This window comes from Tachyglossus aculeatus, chromosome X1, assembly GCF_015852505.1.
Source record: "Tachyglossus aculeatus isolate mTacAcu1 chromosome X1, mTacAcu1.pri, whole genome shotgun sequence".
NCBI classification, from domain to species: domain Eukaryota; kingdom Metazoa; phylum Chordata; class Mammalia; order Monotremata; family Tachyglossidae; genus Tachyglossus; species Tachyglossus aculeatus.
The window spans coordinates 93,392,565-93,410,768 of record NC_052101.1 but is presented as its reverse complement, the minus strand read 5'-3'; the positions used below and the strand labels follow the sequence as shown (position 1 = coordinate 93,410,768).

The window sequence follows — 18,204 nt, the reverse complement described above, 5'->3', positions numbered from 1 at the left end:
CTAGATGGGGATTTTCATCTCATTTTAAGATCAATCAAAATGGCAGAAAATGCCATTCCCAGGTTTATATTAAAAAAAAAGCAGGCACCTACTGTAAACTCTAAGTGCAGCAAACAGGTTCTGCCATTTTCACATCCATCCCTGATGCATCCTGCGGTGACACATTGTAATTTATCGGGCTTCTGGCTGGCCAGGTAAGCTGTATTATTAGTTTGGAGACACTAATGAATTCCCCAGCTGTGGGTGAGTGGAGGAGGGAAGGGTGATTGTATGCCTGCTCTTAGACACAGCGATGTAGATTGACAAAGACAAAGCCTGGCAGTGGGCCTCTCATGTCCAATACATTTCTGCAGTACAGCTCTTGTGTAGATTAGAGAATCAGCCATTAGGCTACAACCACTTTATGTCCCTACTTAAACATTCTGTTGAACCTTTTACAACACACACACACACACACACACACACACACACACACACACACGCAGAGAATGTATTCATGGAAAGTGGGAGCCATGATCTTTATTCTGAGACTTAGGTCAGCATCTTAAGAACTACATTAAAAAAAAAACTAAGGAAAAACCTATTTAAATAATGGAAGGAAGAAACCTTAACATTAAAGAGCATATTAGAATAGGGCTGTGACACATGAAGCCTACTTTAACTGCTTATTGGAAAATTGCAGTTAAATAAGAAATGCCCAAAAATGTGTTTGTTTTGAACCAGATTATTGCTTAGTTTTCAAGTAAACATTAAAAGTGAAATATTTGTAAAACATGGCGATACAGACTCACAACAGCCCAGGAAGTTGAAGCCTGGTGGCCTTTGTCAACATTGCTATCATTCCACAAAAAAGCCTCCCCTGCTTGGAGTTTAAAAAAGAGAAGCGGTGTGGCCTAATGGATGGTACACAGGCCTGGGAGTCAAAACGTTCTGGGTTCTAATCCTGGCTCTGGAACGCATCTGCTGTGTGACCTTGGGCAAGTCACTTCACTTCTCCATGCCTCAGTTACCTCATCTGTTAAATGGGGATTAAAACTTTGAGCCCCATGTGGGGTATGGACTGTGTCCAACCTGATTAACTTGTATCTACCCCAGTGCTTTGTTCAGTGGCTGGCATAAGGTAAGCATTTAACAAATACTATTAAAAAGAACAACCCAAGTTGGACCATCCGAATGCCTTTACAATAATTAAGAGAGAACGAAACAGTCACCCTCAGTATAAGACTGTGAGAGGTCCCAAATGTAAGATCAGACCAATAGACCAGGATTCAGTCACCAACAGTGGCAGTTATATGGATGGAGGAACTGTGTGCTGGTTTCCCTTCCTGGACATCTAACATCCTACACTTTTTCCTCTACATTCCTAACTTTCCTGCTAGTGGCCATTTCAGATCTCTCACCTTTGAATCGATCCAAACCCCTCTTCGACTTACTGATGTTGGGGGCCAGCACCACTTCCTGTGGTAATGAATTCCATAGGCTTACCCCCTTGCTGGGGGAAGGCAGTGTATCCTTTCATTTGATTTAAACCGACCACTTTTCCGCTTCAGAAACTTCCCCCTCGTCCTATTGGTGTTGGATTTGCTGAACAGTAATTCTGCATATAGCCTGTCCCATACCCTTCAGGATTTTGCAAACTACAGACATGTCCCCTCTTAGTCTGTGTCTTTCCAGTGTCCTATGTCCTGTGTCCTCATGTGGAAGCTTCTCCATAGTGATTGCCAAAGGTCACTCAGCACTTTTCTCATAGCAAGCCAGGCACTGGACCATTGACTCATTTAATTAGGCATTAGAGAAGCAGCGTAGGTCAGTGGAGAGAGCATGGGTTTTGGAGTCAGAGGTCATGGGTTCAAATCCCGGCTCCACCAACTATCAGCTGTGTGACTTTGGGCAAGTCACTAAACTCTGGGCCTCAGTTCCCTCATCTGTAAAATGGGGATTAAGACTATGAGCCACGTTGGACAACCCGATCACTTTGTAGCCCCCCAGTGCTTAGAACAGTGCTTTGCACATAGTAAGCGCTTAACAAATACCATCATTATTATTATTATTATTATCATCATTATTATTCTGTCTCCAACACCGTTCTTCAAAATGAGAGACCGGTCCTCTCCTCACTCAACCCTCACTCAGACATGCACATGGTGTTACCCTGGCCAATTGATCAGGGTGACTCTTTTCAAGAAAAAGCCTTCCTGAGGCAATTAATTTACATCTAGTTGCTTTTAAAGGGACCCACTGATTATTTCAGAATTAAGTACCTCAGTTCTGACTAGTTTCAACTCAATAGTACTAGCTAGACTACAATTCAAAGTTTCTGGGCTCTCATTGTATCAGGGGTAACTATTATTTATACATGGAATCTATTCCTCCTATAAAACCAACTTTCTCTTCTCTATAAATAACTTTGGGACATCCTCCAAAAGCATTCCAACTCATTATATTCACAGCTGACTGGCCGTATGGTGAGTTATACGTACCCAGGTTTCAGACATAAATCAGTGACTTTGCTTCCTTCCTTCCCAATATCTAATTCTGTTCTTCATCCTGGCTCTAATGAAGAAGAATGGGGAGCTCCACAAACTTAAACACTCAGTCGGGCCCCTTCCAACAACTAACCATTTATCTCTACCACCCACTTTTCTCAACACCCCCTCCAACCCCAAAACAAGCTCTAGAACTCTGCTTCGTCCCACCCCCACCCACAAAATTTCATCTCAGTGGCATTTTTAGGAGCCGTAGGCTCAGGTTCCAAGCGTTGCTGCCTCAACCCTTTCAGATGGCTCCTACTTTGGCATTTAGACAACAGCTAAAAAAGATAAACCCCTGCCGCTCACTCTTCCCCAGTACAGTCCTGCAAAGGAGGACTCCCACCAGCATGGATCATTGCCTTTCTGATCAGTACTATTTAGATAGCTGTTTCTATCCTGTGAACAATGTCTATCATTCATATTTTGGAATCCACACAAAGGATTTGTCTATTTTGCTGTAGCTAAAAATTCCCTGTTGCTTAAAAGAAAAAAAAACAGAACATCTCTTGGCATGTGTGGAATTGTATGGGGGTGGCTAGTGGAAGCTTATATGAATTGATCTACATTATTTTACTCCATGGGAATGAGTGTCTGTCAATCCAGCCACCCACCCTTTTTTTTTTTTACCTCCCCCCCTCCCCCCGAGCCCTTCATCTGTTGCCTTTAGAAGAACAGCTCAAAACCCTGCCTCTACCTTAGAGTAGCTTCTGACACAGCTCCAAAACAAGGGATAGATTAGCCAGAAGCCAGTTGCTAAGTAGCCAGAGGAACCTGGTGTTTTTGTTTAAATTGCCGTTGAAAAGTCACTGAGTTTTGGGTGGAAATGTCAGGTTACACCCAGCTGCTAAAATGAGAGTCAAGGAAATTAGACCCACTCAGTGCTCCGGAAAGTAAAGTTGAACTTTTCTCACAAATGCATCTACTTGACTGCAGTTTCTTGTAAATATAGGTTGCGTCAACGAGCTTACAAAAGGAAGATATTTAAAACAAAGTTAAGTGTAAGGGCTTTCAAGCTGAGGTAGTCAGTTGAATCTCTTAGCATCTATTTACTTCCCTCAACTGTATTCAGGAGATATGAAGTCATAGGTACCAACTTCTGATTCTGAGATACCGAGTTAGGAAAAAGAGTATTTTCATTTTTTGCTGGACATCTCTTGTTTCCATCCTAATCCACTGGGACCAGGGAGATGTGCACTTACTGGGTTCAGGGCATTGTGCTAGGTACTTGGGAACATAGCAGAGAAATAAAAGATGCAATCCTTAACCTCGAGGAGCTTACAGTGTAATTGTTTAGGCAAGTTTTGATCCCTAGTCTCATGAATAACAAATGAAAATAAGACTTACCTAAACTATTAAAAAAAGTATATCATCGTTATTCAGACTTGGCTATCTGCCAGCACACTATTCAGTAGCTACATTCTCCAAGAAATATCAAAGTGTTCCTTTCTCCAATTTGACATGCAAATATTTATTTTAGGATTTTGTGACGTGTCATTTTTTTCCTGGGCTTAACATGCTGCTGCCTAGGGTGACATTTCAGTGTAAGCCATGAAACTTTCATTTGTCCTCCCCTAACCTCGTAAATTAGCTTCTCTTCTCTACTGGTCTGTCTAGATCTTGGATAGAGAAGCAGCATGGCTCAGTGGAAAAGAGCACGGGCTTTGGAGTCAGAGGCCATGGGTTCAAATCCCGGCTCCTCCAATTGTCAGCTGTGTGACTTTGGGCAAATCACTTAACTTCTCTGTGCCTCAATTACGTCATCTGTAAAATGGGGATGAAGACTGTGAGCCCCCCGTGGGACAACCTGATCACCTTGTAACCTCCCCAGCGCTTAGAACAGTGCTTTGCACATAGTAAGCACTTAATAAATGCCATCATCATTGTTATTATTAAAACCTACCTTTATGTTTCTATTTGGCCAAAGGGATAATGCCCTGTTTTTTTCCTCAACCAAGGGCTGTTGAGACTGATGCGTGGCTCAGTGGAAAGAGCACGGGCTTTGAAGTCAGAGGTCATGGGTTCAAATCCCGGCTCCACCAATTGTCAGCTAGCTGTGTGACTTTGGGAAAGTCATTTAACTTCTCTGGGCCTCAGTTACCTCATCTGTAAAATGGGGAATAAGACTTTGAGTCCCCCTGTGGGACAACCTGATCACCTTGTAACCTCCCCAGGGCTTAGAACAGTGCTTTGCACATAGTGAGTGCTTAATAAATGCCATCATTATTATTATTAATAAGGGGAGTCACCTGAGGCAAAACACAAAAGCCTCAAGAACCAGAGAAGGGAGAAGCCATTTCAGCAGCTGAGTTCCTCTCCCAAGAGTCTCCCTGCATCCTTTTGTAACCCATTCCCTTCCTCCTTCTCCCAACCTATTTCCCTGGGGCTTCTGACTACTTTCAGCCAGAAAAGAAAGGCTCAAAATTCTTGCAGATCACAGCCTGAAATTATAACTTCGGATTTGGGTTCATGATTTTTGGACGCTAGTCACCTACCAAACGGTTAAGGAAAAAAAAAAAGCAGGGGCAAGATGAGGGCAATATGGGGCTGCTTAGTAAAACTGTATGGACTGCACTTCTAATCCCCACTGATCTGGAGGAGTCTGCTGCGACAAGGCTGAGACACCTCCTCTCTTAAAAATACTAAAAATGGATATAGTTCAAATGGGGGCCAGGGTGAATGAAGGGACTGAGTCATTAGAAAGACAAAGAGGAACAGGCAACACTTCTGGTACCTGCTTGAACTGAGTAACGGAGATCCATAAGAGATTGATGTGCCTTGTCTAGTGATTGGATCTGCGTGCCTCCCTCCCTCCCGCTTCCAATAGCCCATAGAAACAGAGTTATGAGCCCTAAGAAGTTTCCCTCAGTCCTCACCTGATCATCAGCAACCTAGCCCACTGTGCTCTCTCTCTCTCTCTCTCTCTGTCTCACACACGCACACACCACCCCGCCTGCCCTTTCCCCTACATCGGCCAGCATAACTGATGACTTGGCAGGGATTCAGACCCAGAATAGCCCATTGTCTGGAAGTAGCCAATGTGATCAAGAAATAGAAAATGTAAGCTGTATATCAGGAAAAACTTCCTGTCAAAGCCATTACACTGGGAAACAACCTTCCCAAGGAACCTTCAAGGACTGAGGTGTTTAAAGCCAATCAGAATAAAACACAATCAAGCATTTGAGAAGAACAGTCAATCAATCAATCAATAGTATTTACTGAGCGCTTACTGTGTGCAGAGCACTGTACTAAGCACTTGGGAAGTACAAGTTGGCAACACATAGAGATGGTCCCTACCCAACAGTGGGCTCACAGTCTAGAAGGGGGAGACAGAAAACAAAACAAATCATATTAACAAAATAAAATAAATAGAATAGATATGTACAAGTAAAATAGAGTAATAAATACATACAAACATATATACATATATACAGGTGCTGTGGGGAAGGGAAGGGGGTAAGGTGGGGGGGATGGTGAAGGGGAGGAGGGGGAGAGGAAGGAGGGGGCTCAGTTTGGGAAGGCCTCCTGGAGGAGGTGAGCTCTCAGTAGGGCCTTGAAGGGAGGAAGAGAGCTAGCTTGGCGAATGGGCAGAGGGAGGGCATTCCAGGCCAGGGGGGTGACGTGGGCCGGGGGTCGACGGCGGGACAGGCGAGAACGAGGCACGGTGAGGAGCTTAGCGGCAGAGGAGCGGAGGGTGCGGGCTGGGCTGTAGAAGGAGAGAAAGGAGGTGAGGTAGGAGGGGGCGAGGTGATGGACAGCCTTGAAGCCGAGGGTGAGGAGTTTCTGCCTGATGCGTAGGTTGATTGGTAGCCACTGGAGATTTTTGAGGAGGGGAGTAACATGCCCAGAGCGTTTCTGGGCAAAGACAATCCAGGCAGCAGCATGAAGTTGGATTGAAGTGGGGAGAGACAAGAGGATGGGAGATCGGAGAGGAGGCTGATACAGTAGTCCAGGTGGGATAGGATGAGAGCTTGAACGAGCAGGGTAGCGGTTTGGATGGAGAGGAAAGGGCGGATCTTGGCAATGTTGCGGAGCTGAGACTGGCAGGTTTTGGTGACGGCTTGGATGTGAGGGGTGAACGAGAGAGTGGAGTCGAAGATGACACGAAGGTTGCAGGCTTGTGAGATGGGAAGGATGGTAGTGCCGTCAACAGTGATGGGAAAGTCAGGGAGAGGGGAGGGTTTGGGAGGGAAGACAAGGAGTTCAGTCTTGGACATATTGAGTTTTAGGTGGCGGGCAGACATCCAGATGGAGATGTCCTGAAGGCAGGAGGAGATGCGAGCCTGGAGGGAGGGGGAGAGAGCAGGGGCAGAGATGTAGATTTGGGTGTCATCAGCGTAGAGATGATAGTTGAAGCCGTGGGAGCGAATGAGGTCACCAGGGGAGTGAGTGTAGATCGAGAACAGAAGGGGACCAAGCAGTGAACCTTGGGGAACCCCCACAGTAAGGGGATGGGAGGGAGAGGAGGAGCCTGCAAAAGAGACTGAGAATGAACGACCGGAGAGATAAGAGGAGAACCAGGAGAGGACGGAGTCAGTGAAGCCAAGGTTGGATAGCGTGTTGAGGAGAAGGGGGTGGTCCACAGTGTCGAAGGCAGCTGAGAGGTCGAGGAGGATTAGAATAGAGTACGAGCCGTTGGATTTGGCAAGCAGGAGGTCATTGGTGACCTTTGAGAGGGCAGTTTCTGTGGAATGTAGGGGACAGAAGCCAGACAGGAGGGGGTTGAGGAGAGAGTTGGTGTTGAAGAATTCGAGGCAGCATGTGTAGACGACTCGTTCAAGGAGTTTGGAAAGGAATGGTAGGAGGGAGATGGGGCGATAACTAGATGGTGAGGTGGGGTCAAGAGAGGGGTTTTTTTAGGATGGGAGAGACATGGGCATGTTTGAAGGCAGAGGGGAAGGAACCAGTGGAGAGTGAGCAGTTGAAGATGGAAGTTAAGGAGGGGAGAAGGGAAGGAGCGAGAGATTTCATGAGATGAGAGGGAATGGGGTCAGAAGCACAGGTGGCTGGAGTAGCACTCGAGAGGAGGGAGGAGAGCTCCTCTGAGGATACTGCTGGAAAGAATGGGAGAGTACCGGAGAGTGTTGAGAGCTGGGGGGTTGGAGAAGGGCGGGGGAGTGACTTTGGGGAGGTCAGACCTGATGGATTTAATTTTATTAATGAAGTAGGAGGCCAGATCGTTGGGGGTGAGGGAAGGAGGAGGGGGAGGAACCGGGAGCCTGAGAAGGGAGTTGAATGTACGGAACAGCCTTGCACTGGTAGAGAATGGACTGGTTTGCCTCTGTACGTCTCTTCCGTGGACTGGATTGGTAGACAGAACAAACCCTGCTTGTGTGAGTGTGTGTACACACACACACACACACACACACACACACACCTTCTGCCATCTGACCCCGGGTTTCCCATCCCAGAGCCTCACTTTGGCTCAGGAACTGTGTCTGACCTTTTGATCTCATATCTTCCCCAGCTTTTATTACAGTGCTTGGCACATAGTAAGCACTTAAATACCACAATTATACTTATCAGTTTGTTACATTGTGCCTCAGTTACCTCATCTATAAAATGGGGGTTAAATTCTTATTCCAATTTAGACTGTGAGCCTCATTCATTCAGCTCAATAAATGATTGAATGAATGAATGAATTCAGTTGTATTTATTGAGCACTTTGTGCAGAGCAGACTACTAAGCGCTTGGGAAAGTACAGTACAACAATAAACAGTGACATTCGCTGCCTCATGTGGAACAGGGACTGTGTTCAACCTGATTATCTTTTATCTACCCCAGCACTTAGAACAGTGTTTGATGCATAGCAAGCACTTAATAAATACCATTTTTAAAAAAGAGACACAATCAACGTAAAGCTTGAAAATGACGTGGAAGGGGACCAATTTATAGTAAAGAGGCTGTTGTAGTAGTTCAGGTGTGAGGTGATTGAAAGCCAAGACAAGGATTGTCACTATGAGAATGGAGAGGAAAGGGACGTGCCAAAAAGGAATCGGCAGACCTTAGTGATGGGAAAGATGTGAGAAGTCAAGGAGAAGAGAGGGGAAGATGACTCCAAGGTCATGCAGCCCTGAGGGTCCAAGAGGTGAGAGGGATTGTGGGGGGAGTTGCAAAGGGGGCCCCCAAAAGCTTGGAGACTGGGGAAAGAAAATGTGCTCTGTATGGGCTTGTTTCATTTTAGGTGATGGTAGGACATTCGAGTGGATGAGTCCTGTAGGGAACAGGAAATCTAAGACCAGAGGGAATATGGTGCTACTGACAGAGAGGTAGAGAGCAGTCATCTAACAAAACCAAAGCCCATGAGCACCCTGAAAGAATAAGTGTTGAAGAACCAAGGGGACCGCTCTCCTTGCCCCCTCTCTGGCCTTTCATGGCCTTGACTCTTTTTGGGTTCAGTCCTTGATGACCTACCCATTTCTACATTTTCTCCCTCCCTTTCCTTTTCACCTTAGCTCCTTTTTTATGGTATTTTAATCACTTACTATATGTCAAACACTGTTCTAAGCACTGGGGTAGATACAAGTTAATTAGGTTGGATACAGTCCCTGTCCCACATGGGACTCACGGTCTAAGTCGGAGGGAGAACAGGAGAACTGAGGCACAGAGAAGTGAAGTGACTTGCCCACAGTCACACAGCAAGCAATTGGCACAGCTGGGATTAGAACCCAGGTCTTCTGATGACTCCTAGGCCTGTGCACTTTCCACTGGGCCATGCTATTTCTCCTGAAGAGAAACCACAACCAAAACCACAAGGCAGGTTGTGGTTACAAGCAAGATGCTTTAGGACTGCTGCGTGTAGCCCTGTCCCAAGCAACCCTCAAATCCACTAAACCCTAACAGATTCCTTCCCTTGAAGGGACCTGCAGCTGCCTGGTTCCCACCACGAAATTAACTGAAACATCTTGCTAGAACCAAACAGGGCCTCAGGTAAATTTGCTATTGGACACTCAGGAAAAGGGCACTTTGACGTCACCTTAGATGCGGCCTACCTGCCCACAGGCCCAAGGTACAGTGAAGAATGAGAGAGGGAAAATTAAAAATTCCTTTCCCTCTCTCCGAAAGGGACAAATAGAGATTTGCTTCTTCAGAGCAAAGGAAGTGAAAGCAGGAGCAGGAGGACATAAGTAGGCGAGGGCAGAGAGCTGGAAAGGTAAGAATGAGCTGTATCTATTTCATGACATCAAAGTTGCCCTGCAGAACTGACCTGGAAAATTGCAGAGAAGAGAAGCCAACCAAGGAAAGAGAGATTGCAGAGGCCTCTGTGCACAGTGGTGATTCTTTGGTAACTTCAGTTTTTGTTTGTTCTTTCACAGGTTGATTCTTATAATGCCGATTCCCTGGTTTGCCACGCAGGGCTTAAGGTTTGCTTTGGCATCCAGTTGCTGAATGCCGTGTCCCGAGTTGAGCGAGCCCTCCCCAAACTGACCCTGCCCATCCTGCTGCTGCAGGGTTCTGCCGACAGGCTCTGCGACAGTAAGGGAGCCTACTTACTGATGGAAGCAGCCAAGAGCCAGGACAAAACGCTGAAGGTAAAGCTCCTGTTTGCACATACACTGTGCTTGCAGTATTCCCCGTGACTTGCAAAATAGCATAAGGACCTGTCTAGTAGAGTGGCCCACCAGCCCAGTATCCATCTCTGACCATGGCAGTGAGATGCCTCCAGGGACCGGGTTGTGATGGTTCATTCATTCAGTCGTATTTATTGAGCGCTTACTGTGTGCAGAGCACTGTATTAAGTGCTTGGGAGAGTACAGTACAGGAATCAACAGACACATTACCTGCCCACAACGAGCTTGCATTGGGACATCCATCCATCCATCAATCAGTGGGATTTATTGAGCACTTACTACATGCAGAGTACTGTACTAAGCACATGGGACAGTGCAATACAACAGAATTAGCAGACCCGTTCCCTGCCCATAATGAGCTTACAGTCTAGAGGGGAGATTACAGTCTAGAAGATATTGTTATGTGCTTACTATGTGTCAAGTAAGCGCTGTTCTGAGTGCTGGGGTAGATATAAGTTTATTAGTTTGGACACGTTCCCTGACCATAACGAGCGTACAGTCTAGAGATCCATCCTTCAGTCGATGGTATTTATTGAGTGCTTACTGTGGGCAGGGCACTATACAAACTCATCCTTCTTGACATTCCAAACTTCCCCTGCAGTAACCAATTATGGCCCTCTCGTCCATGAATTGATCCAAACCTCTCTTCAACCTCCTGATATTTTTAGCCTGCACAGCTTCCTGTGGCTACCAGATTTCTTATGCTGACCTCCCACAGTGAGAAAAAGAGTGCTTCCTTTTGTTTGTTCTGAACCTCAGAAGCAGTGTGGCTTACTGGATAGAGCACTGGCCTGGGAATCAGAAGGACCTGGGTTCTAATTCCGACTCTGCCACTTGTCGGCTGTGTGATGTTGGGCGAATCACTTCACTTCTCTGTGCCTCAGTTACCTCATCTGTAAAATGGGGATTAAGGCTGTGAGTCTTTTGTGGGACAGAGACTGTGTCCAACCTGATAAGCTTGTATCTACACCAGTGCTTAATATAGTGCTTGGCACATAGTGCTGAAGTGTGAGCCCCATGTGGGACAAACTGATTACCCTGTATCTACCCCAGCTCTTAGAAAAGTGCTTGGCACATAGTAAGCACTTAACAAATACCATTATTATTATTATTATTATTAACAAATACCAAAAAAATACCTAACTACCTGTTCTCCCGCCTACTTTGACTACAAGCTCCATAAATCTGAAGAGATTGACCGGTCTGCCTGCGGATGTGAGAGGCAGAGCATCGAACAATAATAATAATAATAATAATAATAATCAAAATAGTATGTACTCCCCCTTCTAGACTGAGCCCATTGTTGGGTAGGGACCGTCTATATGTTGCCGACTAGTACTTCCCAAGTGCTTAGTACAGTGCTCAGCACACAGTAAGTGCTCAATAAATACGATTGAATGAATGTGAGACAGGAACCGTGTCCAACCTGATAAACTTGTATCTACCCCAGCACTCAAAACAGTGTTTGACACATAATGAGCACATAATAATATCTTTAAAAAGAACAAAAAACCTATCATCTTCTAGAATGTAAGCTCCCCTCTATACTGTAAGCTCATTATGGGCAGGGAACATGTCCGCTAATTCTGTTATATTGTACTCTCCCACGTGCTTAGGACAGTGCTCTGCACACAGTAAGCACTCAATAAATACAATTGAATGAATGAATGCTCTGCTCCCAGTAAGCATTCAATAAATACCACTGATTGATCTTCAGCGGGTGACCCCTTGTCCTGGCTGGCTGGTTGGCTTGAATTAGAACAGTTTACAATAGACTTCCAAATCCACATCAGCTATTAGTGGCCCTGGGCTCAATCCCTTCCAAAAGGTAGCTAGATGTCTTCGTACGGCACAGTGAAGCCGAAAAAAAAATATTATGCATCTATTAATTCCAAGAGAGAGCACAGCTCATTAGCTGATCGTTAGCGCATGAATGAGCTTGAAAGGGAGATGGGAAGAACAATCAAAAGTTTTTATAGTCAGAAAAATAACTGGCTACTGGGCACTGAATGAGTAAAATTTCCCAGGGTATTACAATGGGCCTTGTTACGCTTAAGACCCAGTCTGCTGATGGACAGCTCGCAGGTGAAATCTCACCGCTAGCCCTATTGTACAGCTTGTGGGACTCAGATTGGAAGGAAGGAGTTATTCATCTATCGATGGTATTTATTGAGCACTTACTATGTGCAGAGCACTGTACTAAGCGTTTGGGAGAGTCCGCTACAACAGAGTTAGTGGACACATTCCCTGCCCATAATGAGCTTGCCGTCTAGAGACCTTGCTCACCCCTCAAGACTGTAAGCTCATTGTGGGCAGGGAATGTGTCTGCTAATTGTTGTAGTGTATGCTCCCCAGTGCTTGGTACAGCACTCTGCATACAGTAAGCACTCAATAAATGTTTGACTTGATGGTCCCTTCTCACCATCAGGACAGAAGGGCTAATTTTACTGGGCCCGTCATAGCACTGATTTAACAAGGAGAGACCCTGCGCTTATTAGGGTCAGGGGACCATAAGTTATATTCTTGCCAAACTGCCCCAAATGTCCTCAGATCAATGGAGTAATAAGGGGCTGATCTCTCTTATCTACCATTCATTCCACCTCTGAGCAGGACCATCTGGGAGAAAGGTGTTGGACAGTGGGAACAGGGCCAACGCAGGTTCAGGGCTCTCTGACCGCGTTCCCAAGACCCACCCCCCCCCCACGTGAAGCCGGGGACAGCCTAGGTGTCCACTCTATTCTACTCTACGCCGCATGGCATAGTAGATAGAGGACGGGCCTAAGGAGTCAGAAGGTCATGGCTTCTAATCCCGGCCCTGCCACTCGTCTGCTGTGTGACCTTGGGCAGGTTACTTCACTTCTCTGGGCCTCAGTTACCTCATCTGTAAAATAGGGATTGAGACTGTGAGCCCCATGTGGGACAGGGGCTGCGTCCAACTTGATTTGCTTGTACCCACCCCAGCGCTTAGTACAGTTCTGGCACATAGTAAGCAGTTAACAAATGCCTTAATTATTATTATTATTATTATTATTATTATTCCTGACCGGAGCCTGGATCTGACACCCAGATCTCCTGCACAGGGTGAGTCTGAACCTCAGCTCTGTCCTTCCACAGGTGCAGGGATCCAGCCAGGGGACAGTGCTGTACTGGGGCTTGAGGAGGCCAGAAGCCGGGGTAGAAATCCCGGCCCAGGCTGGAGTGGGCTGGAGTGAGCTGTGGGGTGGCAGCAGCGCAGAGTGAGTTGTAGAATTGCTAGTCGAGGAGTGAGAGGTGGCACTGGGGGTGGGGTGGGGGAGAGCATCTCTCCCTTGCCCATATTCCACACTGCAAGGCAGTGTGCTCTAGTGGATAGAGCACAGGCTTGGGAGTCAGAGGACCTTGGTTCCAATTTCAGTTCTGCCACTTACCTGCTGTGTGACCCTAGGCAAGTCACTTCACTTCTCTATGCCTCAGTTACCTCATCAATCGATCATTCATTCATTCGTATTTATTGAGCACTTACTGTCTGCAAAGAACTTTACTAAGCACTTGAGAGAGTATACTAAAACAATCAATGATATTTTTCAAGCGCTTACTATGTGCAGAGCACTCTACTAAGCATTTAACAGACTACAACAGAGTTGGTAGACGCATTCACTTCCCACAACTAGCTTACCTTACCTCATCTGTAAAATGGGGATAAAATACCTGTCCTTTCACCCTCAGACTGTGAGCCCCTCATGGGCAGGGACTGTGTCCAATCTGCTTATATTGTTTCTACCCCAGTGCTTAGCACATAGTAAGAGCTTAACAAATACCACAATGAATATTATTATTTTTGTTACCTCCCTCCTAACTGGCTGAGCGGCTCCTTACTTGTTCCCAGCCTAAAAGGGGTCTCTTGGACAAGGACCCGGCCCACAAGGACCCCAGCCCACCAGGAGGTTCCCCTCCTTCCAGCAGAGCGGTGCTGCTGCTACTTCTGACTGTCTTTTGTTCTCCTGGTTGCAGGTCTATGAAGGGGCCTACCACGTCCTCCACAAAGAGCTTCCTGAGGTCACCAGCTCAGTCTTCCAAGAAATAAAAATGTGGTTCTCTCAAAAGACACAGTCAGCTGGAACCTCCTCCAACCCTTAAGGCCATCAGCCCGGTTTCCTTTCCTTGGTCGAATGTGACCCTGGGAGGTGGGTGAGGAAGGGATTGGAAGCAGGTAGCTTGGACAAGATTTGCCAAAAACAAAAAAAAACAAAAAAAAAATTCTAAGAGGAATTCTGCTGAGAGCTATTTCTTGAAAATAGATATTCTTGTATGTTGACAATTGCTCCCCCTTCTGTCATTTGACCATTTCCCAGAAGGGGACAGACCCAGATGATAAAAGGTGGGGGGTAGGGGGGGCTGGGGTTGGGGGGGAACAAGTATTAAAGATAACCTGGTATTAGGCTTTAAAATGACACTTCAAATGACCTGAAAGGGCCAACTTTGCCGTGGTCATATGCTTTCTCTGGAGGGGTAGGAATATTATAAAAACCTCTGGATTGACTTTATACCTGGCTCCTTCTGCCAAATTTAGGGATCTGCCCCTACCCACTACTCAGTCTTTGAACAAATCATTGCTGCTGAGAAAGGGGGCAGATAAGAGGAGTTAGTCTGGTTGTGTGAAAAATGCCTGTGTGTCCTTCCACAATTGGTTAGGATCCCTCCCGCAAGGCGGGGTTCCACAGAACCTCCAAAGTCTGGAAATTGACCCGCACAAACCAGGTTAGCAGTGATCGGCATGTCCTACAGGAAAGCTGCTCGAGGGCACGTTAGATTGCTTTATTCAGCCTCAGAACTGGGTTTTCAGGGAGAAAAGCAGAAAGTTTAGAGTGGGAGTGAGAAAGAGCATCACATAAAACAAAGCAGGAATAGTTATCTTACTTCCTAAATACACCCCTTTCTTCCTTATAAACAGAAGCACTTGCATTTCCAGATGAACTACTGTATATATCTATCTATATAAATCTATCTATATATATACAGATATATATCTACCTGTGTATATAGGCAGATATATATATTCCAAGAGGTTGCCTTTTTTTGTTTAACTACTTGTTTGACTGACACTATGAAATGAAAATCTATTTAAATATAAACGTTAATATATGAGGTAGAGTATGAAGCTCTTAGCCTATGGAAGGATGGAAGAATATCAGGGACAAAGAAAAGTTTGGAAAGCTTACTGCAAGAGTCTGATCAAAGATACAAACCATGCTGGCTGGATGCCAGAGCTGGCCAGTGGGCCTTCTTTCTACTTAAATTGGCCTAGACATCTGCCCTTGTCTCAACTCCTTGCCCATCAGTCAGGGGCTGGAGGAGTGTGGGTTGGGATTGTGTCCCTCTCTGAACTTGTGTCCCATCAGTTCCCTAAGGGATATAGGTAAACACCATGGAGAAGAATGAGATCACCCTCCCACACACACACACACACACACACACACACACACACACACCCGCCAAACCTCTCTCGCAGCCCTAATGAACCGAACGTAGTCAGACTCTCCGGAGGATGGCAGCCATATCGGGGGACTTCTGCCAACTGAGGCTCAGTCAAAAAGATAGCCCAATGTGCTGCGAGTAGACAGAACGGCCCCAGTCCCAGGCCAGCAGCATCACAGAAGCCAGACGAAGTTTATAGAATTGATCCGGGGATTCAAAAAACAGCTGCACCACCAAGGTTGCCTGCTAGAGTAGAGCTGGTTTGAATAACAAAGTAAACCAGTCAACGAGAGAGCAGATCTCCCTACCTTTTCTTCTTTAGTAAAATACCACTCTCTTGCTAGCACCTTAATGTGAGGGTGCAGGGCGTTGTGACTCCAGAGGGGAGGCCTTTGCCCCGTTCTCATGGGAACAGATGGGTGCGTTGGATCGGGACTCTGCTCGGACCCGGAATAATCGCAAGGAAATGACCGAGTAGAGGGAGAATGGCCCCTTTCTGGGAAACGGGTAACTGCCCACCAAACCCAACCAGTGAGGGGTCACCACTACAGAGGTACTCAGTTCCTCTGGTGGAGGGATCTGAAGAACCAAAGTCATCTAAGGGTTCCCAACCTGCCCCCCACCCCCGACCTTCTGAGTAGTGGCTGTCTTGAGAGCAGGGCCTTCCCAAGGAGCACATCCAAAGAGTTCACTGGGCAGCCAGGAGAACACAATGGTCTTATTAAACAGTGCTGTGCACATAGTAAGCACTTAACAAATGCCATCATTATTATTAAACAAGAATCCAGGGAAGCAAGGTGGACTGGATCTGCCAGTCATTTCTATTGTCCTCTCTCCAGCACTTAGTACAGTGCTCTGCATACCATGGGTATTCCACCAATAGTATCCGTGGGGTTGCAATCACCAACCAGGTGATTGACAGTGCAGGGGAGATCCCCACCTAAGCCAGGGGCGAAAAAGTGGGGCCCCTATCTCCCAAGGTCCCAATGGTTTCTGAGCCAACAGCACGGCTGGCAAGGGACTGTGGAAGGAATGGACCGGGGGAGCAAAGCCCACCAATCGCACTTCCTGCAGGCCCCGGGACTTGCATATCTACCGAGAAACCCACCCGCTGAGGCAGCTGCATAAGAAGCAGGCTCTCCATGGAGGAAAGCGAAGGCTTCTTAGTGTCAGGGCTTCCCTCCTCCTCACTGCCTCAAGAAGGCCCTTCTCTGCCATTTCCCCTCTCCTTCGCCTGAACCCAGTCAGAGATCTAGAATCGAGGACAACATTGGAAAGGAATCTTCCCCCAAATTTTCACCATTTCTCCAGACACTGGGAAGATGGTCCAAGTCCTTCTGCATCCCCCTTCTCTCCTCCTAGCAGAGCCACCTTCCCCTTCGGGCCCTGAGCAAAGATGGAAGCAGAGACTCTGATGAGCACAGCAGCAAGGACACATCTGATGGGCAGAGACCCCTGACCCAGCCCTGCCCCTCCTACCTCCAGCAGCCTATACTTACTAGCCCTGACCAGGGCAGCCCTACCTCTCTGGTCCTATCGGCCAAGACCCTGAAAGCAGAGGGCAGGATGGGGTGGGAAGACACCACCCCTTGGAATGCAACTCCCCAGAGAGAAAGAAGGGAGAAAGAGAGATGCCCAAGGCCACCTCTGCCTCCGAGCAGGACTCCATGTTTCCCTGGCTCTTGGGGAGGGGAGAAGGAGAGGCAGGCCTGGGCCAGGGGAGACATGCTGGGTTGGAAATAAGAATTGGCTTGAGGCTAGTGTCAATTAGGACTGCTGGGCCAAAGTACAGACCTGTGCCAGAGAGTAGCCTGTTGTCAACCCTTTGTGACTTTAGTCTCGAGTGATTTGAAACTGTCGTGTTTTAAGTGCATTCAAATCCTTTACGGGAATGGAAACCCCACTGAAACGGGGTCAAGTCTCAGCCTCCGGCCTAAGATGCTTGCCCACCCTCCAGGCCCCTTTCTTGGGGCCGGGGAACGGAGCCAAAGCAGATCATCCAAGCCGCCCACCCCCGTGGCCATCCAGCGGAGATGCTGCTTTCTCGGGAGCTCGGGATGGGATCAGCTTTTCCTTTAAGGATAGGGCCCGTCCACGGCAGGGCAGAGTCCCCGCTCCGCCCACAATTTGACTCGTGTCTGAAGGCCCCTCAGGCCAAACGCCGGAAGCATCTTCATGTTGAGCCTTGTCTTTCACTTTAGCCTACTGCCAGCATAAATAAGCCTGTCACGATCACAATGATGTTTCAAGTAATTTCCTAGCTTCTATCTACTGTCACACGCTTCAGTTCGGTAACATGTATATTAGAGCTATCTCAACATACATACTTTTCATGGGGAAAAAAGAGTATATCCATATTAAAGAAAAGAAATGTATATTGTTGTTCTTCATATTAATTATTATTAATAATAAAGCATATGTTTTCTGAATGGTGTGGACTTGTGCAGGCCTGTTTTTGACTACAAATCAGATCGTGGCAGAGCCCAGAGTGTGAGTTTTCTTTGTGAAAATTCCGCACAGTGCTGATGGCCCAGGGTTCTGGATTCCAGCTTAACTGTCGGGTTTGAGTTTGGAAACTCAGCTTTCTTTTCCATCCCTGGTGAAACCAAAAATCAAAATCCAATGCAAAAGTTAGACTAGCAGGTGGAACC

The 18,204-nt window shown here is 46.8% G+C and overlaps 1 protein-coding gene across 5 annotated transcripts in view; it reads left to right on the top strand.

Moving 5' to 3' along the window:
* MGLL (monoglyceride lipase) overlaps window positions 1–14,310 on the top strand; it is a 134,958-nt gene extending 120,648 nt beyond the window's left edge. For all 5 annotated transcript variants that reach the window (XM_038771906.1, XM_038771904.1, XM_038771902.1 and 2 more), the window contains 2 exons: window positions 9,845–10,060; window positions 14,090–14,310. In XM_038771906.1, the coding sequence (XP_038627834.1) occupies window positions 9,845–10,060; window positions 14,090–14,215 (342 nt within the window). In that variant the 3' untranslated portion in view covers window positions 14,216–14,310. The remainder of the gene's footprint in view (window positions 1–9,844; window positions 10,061–14,089) is intronic.
* The last annotated feature ends 3,894 nt before the right edge of the window (window positions 14,311–18,204 follow it).